We start from the raw sequence: 21,816 nt of genomic DNA, 5'->3' as shown, positions 1-21,816 counted from the left end.
TCTTTGAGTGTAATGTTCATGTAAACTTCACTAGGATTACAGACTAAAAAACAGCATTTTGAGTGTATCAGTCAATGGTACAACAGCTTTATTTACAATAATTAATCATTTTCACATGTACAAAGTATATTAAAGTCCTGCATTAAATAATTTAACAGTTCTGATTACCACTGAATATAAACATAATTTAATAGTTCATAAATAAAACAAACAATAAACAGTGCACAATTACCTTGCTGGACCTGAACAGTTCATTTATATACAATCACATCTAGTTTCCTCCGCTTCTCTCCTAACCTCCAAAACAGCTGTGAAGGTCCAATGTATATGACATTACCTGAATGTGCTCAGGACAATAGCGATAATAAACGATGTAAGTTGTGTCTAAAAGCACATTTAACTGTAAATATCTGGCTTAATGGCTTGAAATGATACACATGTTAAATATTTCAATGGGCTGTATGTGGTTAATAGATGTTGCCAAACAACCCTGTAGCCGCCCACTTCACATACGCAATGCAATGTTTGAAAGGAGAAAAGCACTTTCACCCTAAGGAAGGCTTTCCGTGACCGCTCTAACATTGCGGGTCAGTGGTGATTCTACAGTTCCACCTCACAAAGACGAATCATGTGGTTTCTCATGGTGTCAGCATGCAGGCGGCCATCTTGCACGCCACAGCAGAAATGAGAGCCGCGCCACGACCGCTCCCTTCTTCTGATTGGATGAAGGTAATTTTGCAGTGAGGAGTCATTTCCCACACAATCTTATGGAACCTCTCCTTGAAACTGAATGGAAGAATTGGAAGGTCAAAGCAGGAAACACACATTTTAATTGTGTTTATATCCCTTACTCATCATGTCAAACTGCTTCCTCTTAATTTCCCCCTCATTTATCTTTGTTTGCCTTGCCTCTCTCTCCTCTTGTACTCACCAAGGATGTAGTTTGTAGACAGAGCCATCGACTCCCACAGTGATCTTCAGTTCCTCTTGACAACGCCGCTCCCTCATTTGGTTGATGACGCCAGCGAGTCCGGCTCCGCACATGTGTGCGGCTCGCGTAGACACACTCTCGCATGCCAGACGCACAATGTCACAGTCCAGCTCGGATGGCAAGATTCCCAGTGAACTTAGGATGTTATAAATCTGCTTTCTGTCCCCTGTGTCACTGAAATGAAAAATAAAATATTATAAAATGTTCATTCTCTTTGGCATTTCCCTTGTGAAAAGTACACTTTAGCATGATTTACTGATATCATATACTTTGAAAGAAGATACTTAAGTGCGAACTAAATGTAATGTTTTTGGACACTTAAAGTCAGGGAAGGTGATTTGTTCCAGAAACATTTTTTTTTGTTATCCTTGAAAGTCTCTTCACATTGTGATAGCAATCAAATTAGTTAAGTGGTCTATCTCATCTGTTGAAGGCATAGAACCATAAAATGTTCACCCAATCATTGCATTCGGACCGAATGCAATGATTGGACGAACATTTTATGGTCCTACAATGTCCTACCTGCCCGTCATGTATTTATATACCACCCTGCTCATGCAGACATGACACGTCATCAGCGCATTTAATGCTAAGAGTTATAGAGAGACGTCAGTAATCTGCAGCAGTCAGGTGGTTCAGGTCAGTGATCTTTAAGTTGTTTATGGTCATTATTATTGTAATGCTATGTGCTTTGAGACATGATCTAATGAGGTAAATTACATTAAACTGGCTTAAAATATTTGTTGAATCTTGTATAACTTATCAAAAAAGGTGAAAATTGCTTAACTTATTTTGATGAGTTAAAGCAATGTAAAACATATGTTGTCATAACTTATTGATGAGGAGCTCTTTTCTAAAACGCTATAAATCCATTTCAATAGTTTTCAGGAAAATAATTTTTTTTACCTAGACCCACACATTTTGTGAATATTCAATTTATCCTGTTAAAATGTTGTTGTTTTTTGCTCAGTCTGAATATGTTGAACAATGATTATTAAATCAAACAACATTTTTGTTCATGATAAATTCAAAGTTTATTTTATTTTATTTTCAAAACGCTATAAATCCATCATTTTTTTCCAAAAATAGATGGTTTGTCTTTTTAAAAAACAATTTGAAAAAACAACAACAACAAGAGAACATGCAATATAATCAGGGACTCATACTATAAATGAATATAAATTAAATAAGTGCAAATGCATGAATTAAATAAAAGCCAAACAAAATAAATAGTAAAATAAACTAAATAGTAAAAATACAATAAATATTTCCAATATATTACATTTATTTACAGTGCACTCTTTAATTTCAGTAAAATAATATTAACTGCAAGTATAGTTTTTCATTCCTTTTAATACTACAAGCGCACGTTCAATACAATTAAGTGTTCTTCTTCGTAAGTCATTTTGCTTTTCAAGTAAATGTATCTTGATTTAGGAATGTTTCAATTTAAAAAATTCTCTTTTTATGATCAGCAGTTCAATCTTACCTCTCAATCTGGGAGACAAAGCGAGTTTCAAAAGCTCCTCGTGTTTTCAGCTGGTCTGAGGCTTCGCCGTTAAACAGCAGATCCTCATTCACCAGTTTTAGCAGCACGAGACGCACAAGCTCCCCCATATACTTCCCACCAATCAGCTTCTCATACCTAGAGATATGAGAGAAGAATATGTGCATATTAGATCAACATTGACAACTGTCATCCATATCAAGTGGCTCAAGTTCAGCAGCAAAAAGAAAAAAGTGATTGATAGAAGCCTGAGGATAATCATGAAATACAAATGGCCTAAAGTGACATGGACAGAGTAGCAGCCCATTGACCTCACTGTATCTTCTAACATACACTGTAAATACCCATTAAGCGAGCAGCTTCACTAATGATCTCCTTGCCTGGCCATTAATCCAGCCGTGTGTATTCCAGCACTGACGTGGCTACCGTCAGTGTCTCCACATGTACAGAAAAACAACCCTTGTCACCTGGAGACCACATAAGAGCTCTAGGCTGCTGATCTGACTAAGCTCTTCATGAATTTGGAAGCATGCAAGGCCATCTGCGTTTCAGATTCGGCCACTGATCAAACTGATGCTCAAAAAGTGTAGTTACAATATGATCTCTGAGGAAATTGTGCATGTATCTTTGAATATAACAAAAAGTTGTTTGATATATATGTGAAATCATAGCATAGACTAATGTCTTGTCTACAAAATATCATGCATTAAATATATGAGCTGAAATAACATGTTCCTGCAATGCATAGCTCTATTTTTTTGTGAGATCTATATACGCGTGGAGCTGGGGAAGGTGGAGGGTTTCTGCCAGTATTTGAATGTTGAGCCGCAGCTCATTGGCCCCTGATGCAACAGTATGAGTACCAAATGAGTTAAGGACCTATCAGCCTGCGTCATATAGAGTTTCATGCCAGAACTTGGTATATATAGAGTTGGACCCAAAAGCCTGAGATCACTAAAAATGCTTCAATGGAAGCAATAAATAGTGAATAAATATGAAATATTTCTTATTAATTTTACTTCCTTTGTTTTTTATTTTTATTTTTAAATCGTAGAACTTTGTTTATTTCCTGATTTAAATATGAATTTAATTTCCAGATTATCAAAGTGGTCCCAGTGGCTTCTATTTTACATTTTTATACAATTTTGTGATGTTATAGCATTAGGTCATGTTCTAAATAGCATCTTGAGCTTCAGTGAAAGCAATAACTTGTGCAGAAATATGTTTTAAAAATTAAATGTCGTTTTATCTCATAATCTTCCTTTGTTTTAAATTTTTTAACCTTCCTTTGTAATTGTAAACAAATTTAACTTTGTTTATTTTCGGATTTAAATATGAATTTGAATGTCTGATTATCAACGTGGTCTCTTTTTACATTTGTATAATTTAGTAAAAAGTATGACATATTATATCATTCTATATTATATAATATTGAGAAATATTTAAGAAATTAGAATTCTGGTCTCAGAAAGAGGTATCAGTGACTTCTATATATAGATTTTTCATAATGTAGATACATTTTTTTTTTTTTTTATTAAATGACATTTTATGTCATTATGTCAGGTTCTAAATAGCATCTTGTGCTTCAATGGAAGCAATAAATAGTGGATAAATATTTAAGACATATTTCATATTCGTTTTATCTCCTAACCTTCCTTTGTTTTTAATTGTAAAATAAAATGTAACTTTGGTTATTTCCAGTTTTAAATATGAATTTGAATTTCAGATTACCAACATGGTCTCAGTGGCTTTTATTTTACACTTTTATAATATAGAAACATTATTACATATTATATCATTATACCATGCTCTAGAGCATAATGTGCTTAAGTGGAAGCAATAAATAGAACAGAAAGTTTTAAGAATTTCCTTTTTCTGTCTATTCACTTTACCTCATAACATTCCTTTGTTTTTATTTATTTAATTTTTTTTAATTCCCAGACTTAAATACCAATTTGCCCAGAATTGTTCAAGATCACTCACAGCTGATGTCCAGGGTTTAGTGACGTCTCATCAACAACCCGATCGTATTCCAGGCGGAAGTCCTCCAGTTCACCGTTGTCCCCGAACGCTCCCCACTCCGTGTTCACACACATCCTCCCCTCCTCTCCTTCCACCAGCTCCACCTTACGCATCTCCTCCATATAACATGCATTACAGCCAGTACCTGAGAAAAATGAAAACAACAAAAAAACATTAGACTAAAAGCTTCAGGCATATTGCTTTATAGCCATGTTGTTTTTTCCCCCGGAATGGCTGTAAAAATATCTCATCTTCCTGTTATAAAGTTTATGTCCGAGCTCTAATTATATTTACATGGGTCTAAGTGTGTGCGGTCACTCTCTTACCTACTATCATGCCAACTTCACAGCTGCGGTCTTCATAGTAGCAGGAGATCATGGTGGCTACTGTGTCATTCACCATGGCTACCACATCCATTTCAAAGTCCTACAAAATAATTCGATCACTTTTATAGGACAACCATTTATTATAAGCTTTTAAGATGTCTAATTTTAGTTTGAGAGCAGTTTTCCATTACCAGTTACACAAGATCCCCGAACAGAATTTGTGCTGGAAATTTTTAGTATGAAAGGTAACTCATGCATACTAACCCCTCTCCTTTTAATGGCATCTCTCAGTAGACCCACAATGTTATTGCCCTCAGCGCCAGAGGCCTTGAAGCCTTTAGTCCAGTTAAGCAGAATGCCCTATTACAATATAAACATAAAAATAATATGTTACACAACGCTGAAAAAGCACGTCCACATTAAAATGCAGCAATTTAAAAAAATTCCATCTCTTCTCTTCAATGATGACGTGTTTAGTGAGAGGGCGGGACAACCTGTCACTCACATGACATCACAGCAATAGCAAACCACAACCATCCAATCAATTCCCAATGGACAAAATCTAGTCCCGCCCTACATTTATTCTTGTTCGAGAAGCCGTTTCATACGTCACAATAGAGAAGGAAATATTATCGCAACTTCCATTTCATGCTGACTTTAAGAATGAATGCAGACACTGACCTTGTCCAAATCCTCATGACGGACTGGAAAAGAGAAGGTGAATCCCAGTGGAAGCTTCTTATGTTTCAGATTATGTTTGTCCAGGAAGTCAGATATGCACTCGGCAATGTAGTCAAACAACTTTATGGAGAGAATATGGGGTACAAACTGAGACGGAGGAGACTAAAATGTCAGAATATGTGTATGTTTATATTCCATGTAGGCTACAGAGTGTTTGACCTTTTTATTATCTCACCATTTCAGCTGTGCCGGTCATTGCGTCTTCAGGGATGGAGTACATGTGATTCTTGGTCTCCACCTTCCAGCCTCGCTCTTCATCCTCACCCACTTTCACCAGCATCACTCGAAAGTTTGTCCCTCCAAGATCCAGTGCCAGGAAATCACCCACTTCTGAGATGAGTCACATGAATCAACATCAGCAATGACATGAGTCATACAAATCAACATCGGGTTCCAGGAAAAGACTATTTATTTAGACTTTTTCGTCAATGTACCCTTTCTGTCATTACATAAACTAACCTAAAAGAAACTGATAATGATTAAACTCATAGCAAATAACAATATATTTACTTCATGCAGGGATTTAAATTCTTCATTTTTGCATACAAGTTGTTTCAAACCTGCATGAATTTCTTTCTTCTGCTGAACACAAAATAAGATATTTTGAAGAATATGGGTAAACCATATTCTTCAAAATATCTTCTTTTGTAGAGAAAGAAAGTCATAAAGATTTGGAATAAGGTCGAGAAAATTATGACAGAATCAACAGATGACAAACCGTCCCTTAAAGCTGAATATGTGCTTGATAACAGCATCAAATGTCTGATGCAACATAAAACTTTTTTATTTATAAAATACATTTGTTAAACATTAAATTATAAAATGCAGCATATACATTATGCTACTCAACCACCGAAAAAAAAAAAAATGAAACACTGCACTTTTTTGTTTCATTTGACTATTTTGTATTTAGAACTAGTATTTAGAGCTCTTACCAGAGCCTTCAGGTGTGGAGCGGACATAAGTGGGCAGCATTTTGACGCTGGCTTCATCATGTGTTTCCACACGCAGTCCCCTCTCCATCTCTCTTCGCATTCTCCTCATCACTTCCTCTAGGTCCTCTTTACTCAGATGGAATTCAGACAGAATTTGGTCCACCTGTAGAATATGTCAGAGAGAGAGAGAGATTCAAATAAGTGAATAGTTTTTGACTATAGTTTTTTCTGAGAATACATAATCTGATATTAACATATGTTTAAGAGGATCTCAAATGTGTTTGTAACAATCACAGTAGTGCCAATGAACCAAAATTAGCAGGTATAATGATTCATTCCCATTATTTGGACACCCTTAAAAGCCAAGTCTCTTACCATGAGAATTCTCTCCAGTACTGAGTCAAAGTCACTCGGTATCCTCTGCCTACGACCTAAAGTAAGACACGGCATCTTTGCAAGTCTTTCCAAACAAGTGTAGGATGAGCGTTGATTTGCTAAAGTTTGAATGTGTGTGAGGTGCATGGAGATGCTCAGCGGTTTTTATGCTCCGGTGGAGAGGTGTGGTCAAAGAGATCATTGCCCACACACACACACACACACACATACACACACACACTCCTGATCAAACACACACACACACACACATACACACACACACACACACACACACACACACATACACATTTAATCTCAACCATCACCTTGGCAACCTATAGGTGTCAAGGCCACACGTGTGATCATGCGCTTCACACGAAACATGACCTGAGAAGTTCAAATTGTGATTGATACAACTAATACGATGCCTACAATTTAAATAAATAAGTATGAAAAAAAAGCAAACATATTAATAATTTACTATTATATATAGGCATATATATATATATATATATAGGCCTATATATATAAAAAATCAAAGGAAATTACATTATACTGGGATGCACTAAAGCAGGCGTTTTCTTCTGTGTGCTATAACAGACATTTGTGCTTGCAGAAATGTTTGCCTATATTTTCTATATTATATTATAGTATATTGATTTATCGTAGTTAGTGTAATATCAGGATTTTCTCTTTTTTTTTTTTTTTTACTCCATTAAGGTTAAATTCAAAAATAGCTACTGAACTTAAACCCTTGATGAATATAGATGACTTAGTTTGCACAGGGCAAACATGTATCCTGAAATAGGTCTGCAGGAATGTGATCTGCGGGAAAGACCAAAAATCCGAAAGTTCATTGCACTCTAAATGTTGTCTAAAAGTGGTCAGACAAGGTAAAAAAAAAAACTTGATTATGTTCAAATCTGTTAAAATTCAGATAAATGTGATTACAGAAATATCCTAAATTACTCCAAAAACATAAAAAAAAAAACATTTTAAAAATAACATAAATAACATAACATAAAATTGACATTTTATCAATGCTAAGTTTATTTTAAACTTGATGGAAGTTCAAAAAAGCCAAGATAAAGATGTTGCAATTTTATTGCACAATTTTATTGCACAATTACATAAATCATTTAGTATAAGTATATGTTTTATAGAACTGCGGTTTAGAAAATGTGGCTCTGCAGCCCTGGTGAGTTTTGTGCTGACGGCTGATAACATGAGTATTTTGATAGTACACGTGGCCCACATTTCTTATTCCCAGGTTTGACTAGGCCCTAGAAAAATCCTAATCCCACATCATAAAATTACATTATAAACAACTTTGTGCTTCAGAGTTCGAACTTTATTGAGACGGTTTGTGGAAAGCCTTTTTCTGTTCCAGCACGACAAAGCAAGATCCATATTAAAAGCCACATGACTTTGGCTTTGTAGTGTATGTTAGATAAAGTCTTCATATTTGGGTTAGTTACATAAAGTAACACACACACAATTATGTGTGTCAAGACCTAAAATACATGTACTCTGAGGTCATAAAGGTGGTCAAACACCCCCTGAACTCCCACAACAAGTTACGGTCACAATATACTACTGACATTGCGAAAGGTGCTTATCAGTGCAAACAAACTTTATTTTTGGACATTTAGCATCTATTCTTGGATTCCAATGCTTTAAATAGTTTAGCCAAAGAACTGAGCATTAATCATAATTTAAAATACCGTAGAAATTCCCCCACAATAATCTTTGTCATAATAATCATTTGCATTTTGAATGACAACAAAATAACACTACAAGTTGTACAACTGATGCATTGAATCATCACGTAGGAGCAGATTTTGTGTTATTAAATGCACATTGCAAATTTAGACTGCATTTTCTAGCAAACCTGTCCTGAGTCTAAAGTAATAAAGACAGACAGCTATCAGCATAATAATATTTTTACAGCCATGGCTTCTGTATGTTGTCTAGGCTTATTCCAGAAAAATGTATGTTGAATTTTAATCATTTTATGAGAGAGTGTGATAACTGTAGAGTTAATCATTTATCAGTTTTTGTACTGAACTGTTTCATTGGCATTCCATTTTATGATATAATATTGCATTATAATGGTAACTCAAACCATTTGAGGAAACCGATTGCCTTAAACCAAAGTTTAAAAACTAATATTTATGACTACAGTTTGAGTCCACTTCAGTACAATCCATTTGAGTCCACATAATATAAAATTTTAAAATTAAACTATAATTCCACTTAAATACGTTGTGTAGCTGAAACTAAAGGGGCCGTTTACATGACACAGTTTTCAACTATAAATGGAAAACTTTGTATGTGCTTTTTGCCGTTCATTTACACGACAACAGTGTTTTGGGAGCCTGAAAATGCAAACTTTTGAAAACGTGTTTCAAAGTTCAAGTTTTTGAAAACAATACTGTTATCGTTAAACTGCTAAAACATGAATTTGTGAAAACGGTGACGGCATGCACATGCGTATTACGTGTTCAGTCTATAGGCGCATAGCGTGTCTTTACAAAGTGACATCGCCAACTACTGGCCTGGCAGCAGAATACAGCGTTTTTAATCGTTTTTCGAATCCTTGTGTAAGGGGATCGTTTTGACAATGTTGTTGTCAGAATGCGAAACACACTTTTTGGTTTTTTGTACATTTTTGTCATGTAAACATACCCTTAAATTTAGTTAAACCATTAAAATCAGATTTTTTTTAATTAAAGGCACAATATGTACGATTTTTGGATTAAAATATCCAAAACCATTAGAACAATTTTATATATTTTGTTGACTTGTGTACTTACCTTGTCCTAAATGTTTCCAACAATGATTAAATCCAGAGAAATCAGCTTTTTTAACCAGTGTAACGTGTCATTGCGTCACATGTCAGTGATGTCATATCCACATTACCCCTGACTTCCGTAGAAACCATGGTAACACCAAAGACACTTATCGATTATATCGATTTAGTTTATTGCAATGTGCAACAATTAGAGTCATGTTATACGTGGTCTCACGTCATTCATGGCGTCATCAAGCTACGCCTTTGTTATTGTTTTGAATAAGTGACCTCTAGCGGCTAAACTTACATACTGTGCCTTTAACTCCAATGTTTTACAATTAACTGCAAATTAACAATAGTACAAGCACACCTGCATATACTATAATAGCAAAGAGAGTATATCCATGTTGAAGTGCACACAGCCATTGATTTTAAAATAAAGCAACATGAAGTTCTTAACCTAACCACTAACTTATGGGATGATTTTAGTATCAAAATGATTAACACGTGCAAGCACACTTATCAATGAACTTGATACATGTTGCAGAAATGTTTTATCCATGCCTTTCAACTTGTGTGTGCAAAATTCAAAATTGAATGAATGTGAAGCAGTTTGTACAAATAGAGACATTTTTGTGAATACAAATGTTTTCCTTTGTATTAGTGTATCATAATTTGCACATGCAACACAGAAGACGTGCATGTGTGGATCAGGTGACGCGCGTGCATTCATTGACTCGATTCATTGAGTCGATCCTATTTGATTCATTTGGATTTTGAGACTTTCATTTCGCGGGTTTCGCCTTGCACGATCCACACACAGCTGTCTGAGAAAAGCTGCTACCACTAGATGGCAGTATTCTGCTAAAACAGACAACGGCAGCATAATCAAGCGTTCTTCCGCATTTAAGACGCTTAATAAGAGTGATTGAAGCACCAAATTTAGTACACAATAATATAGGCCTACCCTATTAATAAAGCATACTTTATAGAGGCAAACATTACGTCAGATTATGAACAACACCCAGAGAAAACCATTATAAAACGCTTACGTGCAATCGCGCGTTGCATGTTCAGTAAGGTGTATTGGCTACTGAGTTTAAATATCACCGTCTTACTGCATTGACGTTAAGCTTTTTCTTTATAATATGCTCTATGGGAGGAAAACTATATAGCCTACAGACAAGAGACTACATGAACGCAATGTACGGCGTTTCAAGTTAATAACATTTCCTTCCCGAGCCTGTTAAAAAGAAAAAGCTTAACATGAAATAAAAATTCTGCAGTTGCGTTTAACTTTGCATGTGAATGGGAGAGCAACCGGTCCGAGAGCGCAGTGAAGTATAAGTTTTAGGTTTGATATTCGCCTCATTTTATAAAGGGACCATCTGCAAACTCCACTCACAGTCAAAAAAATATAAACGTCCAGTCATTCATTCAAATGAACATATTTCCAAGGTTATATTATAACCTTGGAAGTCTAGTGGGCAGACTGACTTAGCCTACTGTTACTGTACTATGTCCAGCCAATATCTCGATTGAACAGATAGCCTACAATTTTTTAATTTACTGTAAATTGTTTTTCTATTCATGTTCCAAAGGTTGTAGTACGTTCCTAGTGACAAGTCAGGTGAAATTTTACATTATTCACTTGTAGTAAGTCACCAAAAACCCGTTTGGTTAATTACAGTAATTTTTTTATAAAATAATAATTGTTTACTAAATAGGCTACATGAAGGGAGTTATTGGGGCAATTTCACCTGTAGTAAGCCAGTCTAGTCACTGAACATACTACAACCATTTTGAACATGAAAAAACCCTTTTGGTGAATTACAGTATTTTTCTGCAGAATACAGGCTACATGAAGGGAAGTATTGTCCAAATTTTACTTGTAAGTCAGTCTTACAGAAACCTTCTACGAGCTTTGGAATTTGAAAATGTCTGTTATTAAATTTAAAAAGTAATTTTAATTAAAACAAATTATACGTTTTAACCACTGATCTAGAATGACATTATAGATCAGTGGTTTTAACGCAGTTAGTGGAATTGACAGACGTTCCCTTGTGCATCATGAGCTGTGGTTAGCGCGTCAAAGCATTCTCATGTAGAAATATGCAGCTACAGGCCCGCTACGTCAGTTGATTTTCAATTAATATTTCATGTCGATATACAATGGTTGCATATTGTTAAAACTCATCGTGCTATAGTAAGACTAGGCCTATAGCCTATGGCTTAAGGGTCAAGGGAAAACAAATGTAGGCTACTGCGAAAATCGTCTTTAATATTTAAAAACAGACATTTTCAAATTCCTGCTTGTATACTATGTACACAATGTGTAGTCAGATAAAAATAAGCATATAATATGAACGCAACTGCGAAATTTCACCTTTTTTTTTAACAGGAAGGAAAATTGTATTAACTTGAAACGCCGTGCGTTGCGTTCATGTAGTCTCTTGTCTGTAGGCTATATAGTTTTCCTCCCATAGAGCATATTATAAAGAAAAAGCTTAACGTCAATGCAGTAAGACGGTGATATTTAAACTCAGTTGCCAATATACCGTAGGCTATTGAACATGCAACTAATGGTTTTCTATGGGTGTTGTTCATAATCTGATGTTATCTGTTTACCTCTATAAAGTATGCTTTATTAATAGGGTAGGCCTATATTATTGTGTACTAAATTTGGTGCTTCAATCACTCTCATTAAGCGTCTTAAAGGGACACTCCACCCATTTGCATTAAGAGGTCCATTGTTAGACAACCAGTCATACTATTGAATGGTCGTGCAACATTCTTTCATTTTCCCCTGAGACGAGAGAAATCTACTATTTACCTTTTTCACTTCCTCCTACAATGACGCAAAAATCGTCATTTGACGTCATTGTAGGAGGAAGTGTAAAAAGGGGGGATTTCTGTATAGACTACAAGCACAAATTCCCACCCTTTCAAACCCGCCCATAGGGGGTTGGACCTAATGCGCTAACAGAGCTATCACAGATCAGTGGGTGGGACTTCACTTGCAGATACTGAAAGCAATATCAGCCATCTTGTTTATAAGCTAAGCTAACAAGCGCTGTGGATATAGGAAGTTACGACAATGACGGAAGAAACTAAACATGATATGGAAGAAGAGGATTTTGAAATTCTGCTGCTCGAATCCGCTGTTCGTGGCTATCTTTACGAGCCGCAATATAGTGAAGAGCAGCTGAGGCTGATGGTGGAACAGGAGGCGGCTGCCTGTCGCGGACGAGGAGCCCGGGCTGGCTTGAGCTGGGCGGACTGCTGGTGCGTGTGCTCTCGCTGTGCGACGGACACAGATAGAGTCCGTCTGCTGCAGAGAATTTCAACAAGGCAGTTTCTCCTGGACGAAATCTCTGAATCAGACGACCACACGGACGTTTGTGTTGTGATGTGAACCATCCTAGTTTCGCCTGACTGAACATGCAGGTATCATGCAATAATTCACCATATAGAAAGAAATACAAACGAGTAATTCACTAATGAGTTTGCCAATGTAACGGGGTTCGTTGTTGTGGGAAGAAGGAGGCTGGAACCGGCGAACATTTAAACGTTTTAATAGTAAAATAAACAAATACAAAACAAAAGTATAAGCCAGCTGGCCACACACAACAGAAACAAAACATAAAATCAGGCCTGTTCCTTTTGTGCTTCCGCTCCTCCGTGAGAGATATGAGACCGCTGCACAGGTGCCATTCATTATCACTCGCGTCGTCCTCTCACGTCCCTCGCCCTCGTCCTGCTCGCCACAACTAACTAGACATTTTTTGTGAAATGAATTTTAAACTCATTTGGCAGCTAGCCTTCTTGTAGACGGAAGAGCGATTTCTCTGATGTTTGCGCTGTTCTGGATTAGTGGGAGTGGCTTGCGGAGCTGTGCAACATGGTGCATTGTGGGAGTTGTTGTCTTACATACAAATGCGCCCCAAAGTTATTTTCTGTCTTTTCTCGGTCAAGAGGGCACCAAATTTAAAATTTCTTTTACATTTCGACTACATATATAACCCACTTTCAATAAAGATTAATGTTGAAATGGGTGGAGTGACCCTTTAAATGCGGAAGAACGCTTGATTATGCTGCCGTTGTCTGTTTTAGCAGAATACTGCCATCTAGTGGTAGCAGCTTTTCTCAGACAGCTGTGTGTGGATCGTGCAAGGCGAAACCCGCGAAATGAAAGTCTCAAAATCCAAATGAATCAAATAGGATCGACTCAATGAATCGAGTCAATGAATGCACGCGCGTCACCTGATCCACACATGCACGTCTTCTGTGTTGCATGTGCAAATTATGATACACTAATACAAAGGAAAACATTTGTATTCACAAAAATGTCTCTATTTGTACAAATTGCTTCACATTCATTCAATTTTGAATTTTGCACACACAAGTTGAAAGGCATGGATAAAACATTTCTGCAACATGTATCAAGTTCATTGATAAGTGTGCTTGCACGTGTTAATCATTTTGATACTAAAATCATCCCATACTAACTCTACTCTTCACCACAATGGCAACCCCCTAAAAACAAACATATCATAAACCTTTATAAATATAACCAACATAACAGAACATTAAACACTAACATATCACCCCTGATATTAATCTTAGATAAAAACACATAAAATAACACTTAATATTAACATTTAGGGTACGTTTACACAACAACGATGTACTAAAAACGGAAAGGTTTTTCATTTGCGTTCTTGCATACAGACAACAACATTGTCAAAACGATCCCCGTTCACACACATCCGAGAAAACGATTAAAAACGCTGTATTCTGCTGCCAGGCCAGTAGTTGGCGATGTCACTTTGTAAAGAAAAACTACGCACATAGACTGAACACGTAATACGCATGTGCATGCCCGTCTTTCACAAATTTGTGTTTTTGTAGTTTACATGGAGACGATAACGCTATCGGTTTCAAAAACTTGCACTTTGAATTCTGTTTTCAAACGTTTGCATTTTCAAGCACCCAGAATGCCGTTGTTGTGTAAATTAATGGCCAAAACGAATAGAAAGTTTTCAGTTTTTAGTTGAAAACGTTGTTGTGTAATCAATCTCTGTATTGAAGATGCAGCTAGAGTGACACATCACACACATGGAGTTCGTCCAAGGTCATGAACCATTGGATGACATGTCATAAGAGCAATCTCGCAACAAAGAAATCTACTGTGGCGTGAGGGGGAGGATCAACGAAAGGTGAGCAGATATTCGCAGGACATTGCAGCATGCTTTGATAAACACTACATTCCAGGCAATGTCTTGGACAGAAACCAGGTGCAATTAGAGTAAGTGTAGATAAAAAAAAAAAAAATTCTGATTTAAGAAAATACCATTGGCAATATGGGCTACTTTGTATATAAATAAATATCCACTTTGTGACATAGAACTTCTTTGAATCTGTTTATGTTTAAATATAAAAATGGTAAACTATACTCCTACTTGTATGATTTATTTTTGGTTAAGGACATTTCTGAAAGTGAATTGTATGTAAAGCAACTATCAATGATAGTCCAATTAGACAACAAATGCTGCCCCCCCCCAAAAAAGACCAAAAAAAAGAAGAGATTTAAACATACATTTTAAGAAGATACTTTACCTTGTTCATGGTATGAAGGTCCATGGTTTGTCTTCCTCATGGGCGCATCATTTCAAAGTGAAATGCGCGTAAGGTGTAGGTTTTCCTCGGTTCTTCCAGCTCAATGCAAATGGCTCAAATGAAATGGAAAAATATATACGTAAACCGTCGATCAGCTTATCCAACATTCTTCATGGTCAACTGTGGATATTCCAATTGTCAGTCACACCAAATGGTCCTTTGTGTGGTCCATTTTTAATCATCCAAGTGTCCCAACACCAAAGTCCAAAAAGTTTTGTATAGCCTGAATAAGTTGTTCAGTATTTTCATTCCAGTTTACTAATTCCTTGTCCGGCGTTGGAGGTGTACCATCAAAATGATTCTCAACCAGCTATCCATGCACCACTAAAGCTATCTGACCCAATGATAAAATAATGACTAAACTTACAGAATCATAACTGCATTATGCCTTTTAACTTAAAAAGTCTGAGAATTGCGATCCTTTGAAACACTCTATTGAGGAAAAGGGGTTTCATTCATAATTTCCCCCCTCCGACTCCCTGTAACTTAGGCAACAAAAGGACTGTTTCCTCCTGTTTTGTAGAAAAATACCAACACCTGTCTCCTTCTACGCCAATTCAGACCGCAGGCCCTTCTTGTTGCCGTGGCAGACTCGTCACCTTGGATATCTGTGAAGACCACACACTACTGATATGGAAAATACTTTGCTTGCCCTGGGTTAAGTGCCCAAAGGAAATTGTTAAATGAGGCAAAATTACTTAGGAAAACATTGGAGGAGTATGAGTGTTGTTTGGTGAAAATGAGTGACGGTCAATCTAGTGTTCGCTTAACACTAACACAGACAATATGATATTTTATATTGTAATATGGAATTACTGTTGGTGCAATACTATATCGGCCAAAGATAATAAAAACAAAAGATATGGAATCTGATATTTAAAGGTCAACAGTGGGTAAAGCTTGTTTGGTCACGCAAAGCCACCTTGAGAGCTCCTTTTATAGCCAAGAACAAAAAGATTTATAGTTCACTGCAGCAACTTCTTATCAAATCAACTTTTAAAGATAATACAGAACAGTAAAAGCGAGAATCTTTCTCTTATACAAGGCCTGTACCCTGGTACAACTGTGCTGGTCCTGCCCCATTTTTCACTCTATAGGCAAGCACTAAGTATTGTTGTATAGCATTAATGTAGATGTACATTAATTTGGCATTAAAGGTAGGCTACTTGGGCTTTTACCACCTCTAAAAGATTCAATCTTAATAGTAATTAATAGTAAACACTGGCAGGCCTGGAACGTGGAGCACTGGCGGACCTGGGCCGTGGAGCAATGCGGGGCCTGGACAAAGCCATGGTGGTTCAGGTGGCCACGGTAGAGCCAGCAGTGATGGGGAACGCCAGGGTGGAGCTTGCGGAGGAGTGGACCTCCTCAGCAAAGCAGAAGACCACCAGATAACCGGAGGCCATGGCAGAGCAGCAGACTACTGGAGATCAGGAGGCCATGGGGGAACAGAAACATGGAAGTCATTTCTGACCGTTACAGAGCAGGCGTGGCTGGGATCCATGGCCGTGGCATGGGGCACAGGGTGTTCATGGACGGTCTCTGTGGGCGTGGCATGGGGCACAGGGTGTTCATGGGCGGTCTCTGTGGCCGTGGCATGGGGCACAATGAGTTCAGGGATGGCCTCCGTGGCCTATGCATGGGATATATTGGGAGACTCTGGCGTGGCGGCCATGACGTGAAGAGGCTCTGTCGTGGCGAGCATGACATGATTTGACTCTGATGTGGTGGGTGCTGTGGAATTGCAGGGTTCCTCATTCGCAGTCCCCATAGTAAATGAGGAACTACTCAGCAGTAAGGCATAGTGAATATATTTAGCCAAAGTCCCTGGGAAATTGCTCTCAGGCATAAGGTAACTAAGAAAGTCATTAAGTCCATGGGGAAAAGTGTCCTTTAAGACATGACAGCGATCACATGGATTCCTATTAAAATGGCGGGATTTTGCCTGAGAAATATGCTGAACAACGGTAAATGTGATCGCACATTTAGGGGTCGGGTCGTTCACACAGAACAAATTTTTCCAATGCTTTTCTATGTAGATAGATGGACATGTTTGACTGTCAAATCTTATGTCTTTTGCAGCATCTTGCAAAAGACACCCCATTTCACCCCATTTCATTCCATTTCATTAAAGGAATGAACTTTACACTGCTTTGTCCATGGGTTCCATTGCGGCCTATCTGAATTAGCCCTGTATGGGCTATTGGAATCCATGGACAAACTCTTTTGGGGCCCATTCCTTAAGCCCATATCGTGGGCGAATGGCTGGGTGCCATTCCAAAAATGCTATCTCAAATTAAAAGTAGTTCATCTTTTAAAATCAAATCTTTGATTTTAATTTTATTTATTCTACTGCCATGTGTCTGGTGTATTTTAAGGCAAAAACATGTTCTGTGTGAATGGACCCTAAGAACTCAATACAAGTAAGCTGTCTGAATGATTCAGAGAACCATTATGCTAACCCATATGACCCATTCATAACAAAACAACAGCTCCTGATTGATTCACCATTCTGGCATTTCTAACTCTAATTCTAAAATGGGACTTTATAAAAAAAAACTGGTATAAAGAGTACAGTTTAAAAATGACTCCCCATGCACAGTGCTGTCAAATAGTCTACAGTTTTCCTCACACACTGTACCCAATTCAATATTTCAGTCACATGGACTGTGTGTCCCAGAGCTTTGCTCATGGACACTATATTGATATGGAACCTTTGTAGTTCTCCAGGTCATGGGCTGCCCTAATTTGGTTTGAATATGTAACATTTGTACTGCCACTCAGACTCACATTCTCAGGCCTTCGTTCTTTCCATTCACATTCACTCAGTTTCATTGCATCCATCCATCCATCCATCAATTTCATCCCTTAAAATCTCTAGTAGATTTACTCTCCCCTCCTCATCCACACGTCCTCGTTCCCTGCTGGAATCTAAGTACTTGTGCTGTTATCATGGCTCCTGTATTTAGGAGGCTCTGGGTGCCCATGTAGGGGACTAACAGAAGCAGTGCAGACCTTTCTAGAGAGACGAGTGATAAGAGTCCTCATACATAAAGACTCTATGAGCAACACCCCTGGCCCAGGAGCACATACACAGAGCAAAGCATCCAGTGAACATGGTGAGTGGACACGGCTTCTTTTTTAATGGTTTTGAATATAAAGACAATTAATGTGAATTTAAAATAGGACGGATTTATAGTGTATATAGAAGCACTGTACACTCTTGAACTTACTCTTCTATTAATATTGTTATTTAATATGAGAAAATTTAGCCAATAAAAGCATAAACATTTTCTTGAACATTTTTTATTCTGTGACATTAGTCTCAAAAAAGTCATTTCAATGAGCTACAGTATATTTATTGCTGTGGATTTAATGTTATAGGCTGCCTACCGGGTGCTTCCAATTATGATTTTTATTGAATTTTTCTGTCTTTCTTACTTACAGGCTAGTAAGAAAGCTGCATCTAAGAGGGGGAAAATTGCTCAAAGGGGCTCTTCTAATGTCTTCTCCATGTTTGAGCAATCACAAATACAGGAGTTTAAAGAGGTCAGTCTTTATATTATATGAAAACCAAACTGAACAAAACATTACAGGTTACATAAGCCTCAACATATGTTGGATATATACAGTAAGTATATACAACTTTACTACAATCACGTAAAGCTATATCAAACCTCTGCTCCGTGATTATTTATATCGTCAAACTATATTATTGCACATTTCGACATGTATATACTGTACATAACATATATCCAACATATATAAGCTGTGCATTAGTTTACATTTTGTGACAATATAAATACTCATATACTCAGTCATAAATTTACATGCCACTCGTGTAAATCTATATATTCTATATAACAAATCTCAACTGCTTGATAATTTATATCATTGCCACATTGTATCATGATTTTCTGTAAAGTTGCTTTGAAACAATGTGTACTTTGAAAATGTGATACGATAAATAGCTAAAAGCTATAGGAGGGCACAAGCAGGAGTTGATATCATGCTAGATTGCTTCAAGATAACAAATAATCTAGTACAAATGTGTCATACATTATGTGCTTCTCTTTAGGCATTTGGCTGCATAGATCAGAACCGGGATGGAGTTATTAACAAATCTGACTTGAAGGAAACTTATGGACAACTGGGTATATAAAATGCATTCGCTGTAGAGTTTCAAAATACTGTCATCTTACATACAAAACATCATATAAGTAAACAGCTTTTTAGATAAACATTGAGTTCTTTGTTTGTGCAGGGAAGCTGAATGTGAGTGACGAAGAGCTGGAGTCAATGTTAGCAGAGGGAAAAGGGCCCATCAACTTCACTGTCTTTCTCACTCTCTTCGGAGAAAAGCTCAATGGTATGACGGCTAAACTTTCAAGATCTTTCAAGGCCTTGATGAATAAGAAAATATACGTCTTAAAAGAACAGAGGATTTACTATAACTTTGTAATATTCCTATCTCCAAAAGGCACAGACCCAGAAGAAACCATCCTTGCTGCTTTTAAACTCTTCGACCCAAATGCTACAGGAGTTGTCAATAAGGATGAGTAAGTGTACAAAACAACAACATTACTGTATTTTACTGTTTAAAAAAAAAGAAAAAAAAGACTATTGATGTATTTGGTGTCATTTTGTTTCAGGTTTAAGAGGCTGCTAATGAACCAAGCTGATAAATTCACAGCAGAAGAGGTTAATATTTGCATTTAAAAATATTTATTGAATAAAAAATCAGTAGATACCCACAATGTTTCCCCACTTTATACTGCTATCACAAACAACAGGATTTTAATAGCCTGTGTTATGTGGTGCTGTGATAAGAATGTGTACTTTTAGAAGAATCACTTAGGCGTCTAATCTAATCTACTTGATTCTATTTCAGGTTGACCAGGCTTTTGCAGTCGCTCCAATTGACGTGGCTGGGAATATTGACTATAAATCACTTTGTTACATTATCACGCATGGGGATGAGAAAGAGGAGTCTTGAATAAAGACAAATCTTCCATTTCATTTGAATTTTGTAATTTCAGTTCTATCTGCAATTGTGTTCATGTCAACCCTCTTGTATATCAGCTTTCATTATATTTAAACCTTTGTTTTGAATTTTAAAACGATATTTATAGTTCTGATAGTGCTAGATATAATAAAGGCAATGACTTCAAATATTGCTTGTTTTCTTTTAATGAGCAGTACACTGCAAGACAACATTGTAATGGATTCATAACACAAAACAGGATCTTGTACTGTATGTATTTAATCGAGAGAGAAAAAATTATCTCACATGAAGGCTACAGCTAATTTATTTCAGTTTCATGAAATTACACTCAATCAATATGCAGAATAGATACATATTATTAATGATAATATCATACTATTTCTGAACATAACTGAACATTAGAAAAGACCATAAGGGTGGAATATTTGCTCACTTGTAAATTGTGTCTGTAATTGCTGCCCCCCACAGACAGTTGTGTTGAACTGCATTTAGTTAGGCTACTAGGACTTGCCAGGCCCTTGAATTCTTGGACTAATGGCGCATTTAAAAAATAATAATAATAATAAAAATAAAAAATTCTCAGTTCCTTTGTTTAATTATTTTAAATGTAGCCGGAATAATGCATCATGAGCTATTTAAAATAACGTGGTTTTTTTATATGATAAACTATATTTAGGATAAAGAACCAGAGAATCCAACTTTTTCGGAAAAGAAATTAACATTTGGCCCTTTTCTTCCTCATGCCATTCTAAACTAGTATGGCTTTCTTCAACAAAAAATACATTTTAAAATGTCTATTTTAATGGAGTTCAATGCTTATTGACCCAAATGTTCTTCAAAATATCGACTTTTGTGTTCAGAAAGAAATGCATAAAGGTTTGGAATGACATGAGGACTAATGACTTAATGAATAGGCTAAAATTCATTGTTCAAAAGACTGAAAATTGCTAGACTGTATTACTAATAATAATAATAAATGTCTTACTTTCCCCATTATGTTTACATTAATTCAAATTAAACCTCGAGAAAGAATTCCTTTGGCTATTTGAATCCTCTTTTACTGTCTATGTTTGAATCTTAGAAAGTAGGCTAAATAACATATTCTATAATATTAAAATAAAATAGCCTAAATGTTTTAATATAAACTCTATTTATTATTTTTATTATTAACTTATATGACACATTAAACAGACTTCTATTTCCCCCCTAGTCTGTCACATAAATATTACAATAATTCAAATTAGACCTCGACAAACTTTAGCAGATTCCATACAAATACGACATGCAAATAACCTGTGGATTCCGGAAGTGACACAGACGCGCATGTGCAGAACTGTCAAAACGCAACAGCGAAAGAATGGAAACTCAGCGCTAATGTCATCATCACCACCCTAACACTAAAAACACGGCTCGACTGATGTGACATTTACCTCTCAACCAT

The 21,816-nt window shown here is 36.6% G+C and overlaps 2 protein-coding genes across 2 annotated transcripts; one reads left to right on the top strand and one right to left on the bottom strand.

Annotated features, from left to right (window-relative positions):
* Positions 1-454: 454 nt before the first annotated feature.
* On the bottom strand, positions 455-7,049 carry gck (glucokinase (hexokinase 4)). Its single transcript, XM_056246590.1, has 10 exons — positions 6,898-7,049; positions 6,523-6,685; positions 5,763-5,917; positions 5,528-5,647; positions 5,111-5,206; positions 4,847-4,946; positions 4,482-4,665; positions 2,481-2,636; positions 932-1,165; positions 455-786 (listed from the first exon to the last, which is right to left on the bottom strand). The coding sequence occupies exons 1-10, from the start codon at positions 7,042-7,044 to the stop codon at positions 639-641; spliced, it is 1,503 nt and encodes a 500-aa protein (XP_056102565.1). The 5' UTR covers positions 7,045-7,049; the 3' UTR covers positions 455-638.
* Positions 7,050-18,338: 11,289 nt separating this feature from the next.
* Positions 18,339-20,499, top strand: myl7 (myosin, light chain 7, regulatory). Its single transcript, XM_056246591.1, has 8 exons — positions 18,339-18,489; positions 18,818-18,919; positions 19,449-19,524; positions 19,635-19,739; positions 19,851-19,929; positions 20,023-20,071; positions 20,262-20,373; positions 20,421-20,499. The coding sequence occupies exons 1-7, from the start codon at positions 18,487-18,489 to the stop codon at positions 20,364-20,366; spliced, it is 519 nt and encodes a 172-aa protein (XP_056102566.1). The 5' UTR covers positions 18,339-18,486; the 3' UTR covers positions 20,367-20,373; positions 20,421-20,499.
* Positions 20,500-21,816: the final 1,317 nt, after the last annotated feature.

The sequence above is a fragment of the Rhinichthys klamathensis genome, unplaced genomic scaffold (genome assembly GCF_029890125.1).
Source record: "Rhinichthys klamathensis goyatoka isolate OS25496 unplaced genomic scaffold, OSU_Roscu_1.1 h1tg000040l_1, whole genome shotgun sequence".
NCBI classification, from domain to species: domain Eukaryota; kingdom Metazoa; phylum Chordata; class Actinopteri; order Cypriniformes; family Leuciscidae; genus Rhinichthys; species Rhinichthys klamathensis.
Note: the sequence above shows the minus strand (reverse complement) of the source record. Positions and strands in the feature narration are given on the sequence as shown.

Bases quoted from the DNA above. Each gene is read 5' to 3' on its own strand.
- gck (XM_056246590.1), bottom strand. From the start codon at position 7,044: ATGCACCTCACACACATTCAAACTTTAGCAAATCAACGCTCATCCTAC. The intron at 6,686-6,897 runs GTAAGAGACTTG...CATATTCTACAG, and splicing joins TACTGGAGAGAATTCTCATG to GTGGACCAAATTCTGTCTGA. The intron at 5,207-5,527 runs GTCAGTGTCTGC...ATATTGTAATAG, and splicing joins GTCATGAGGATTTGGACAAG to GGCATTCTGCTTAACTGGAC.
- myl7 (XM_056246591.1), top strand. The intron at 19,740-19,850 runs GTATGACGGCTA...TATCTCCAAAAG, and splicing joins CTTCGGAGAAAAGCTCAATG to GCACAGACCCAGAAGAAACC. The intron at 19,930-20,022 runs GTAAGTGTACAA...ATTTTGTTTCAG, and splicing joins GGAGTTGTCAATAAGGATGA to GTTTAAGAGGCTGCTAATGA.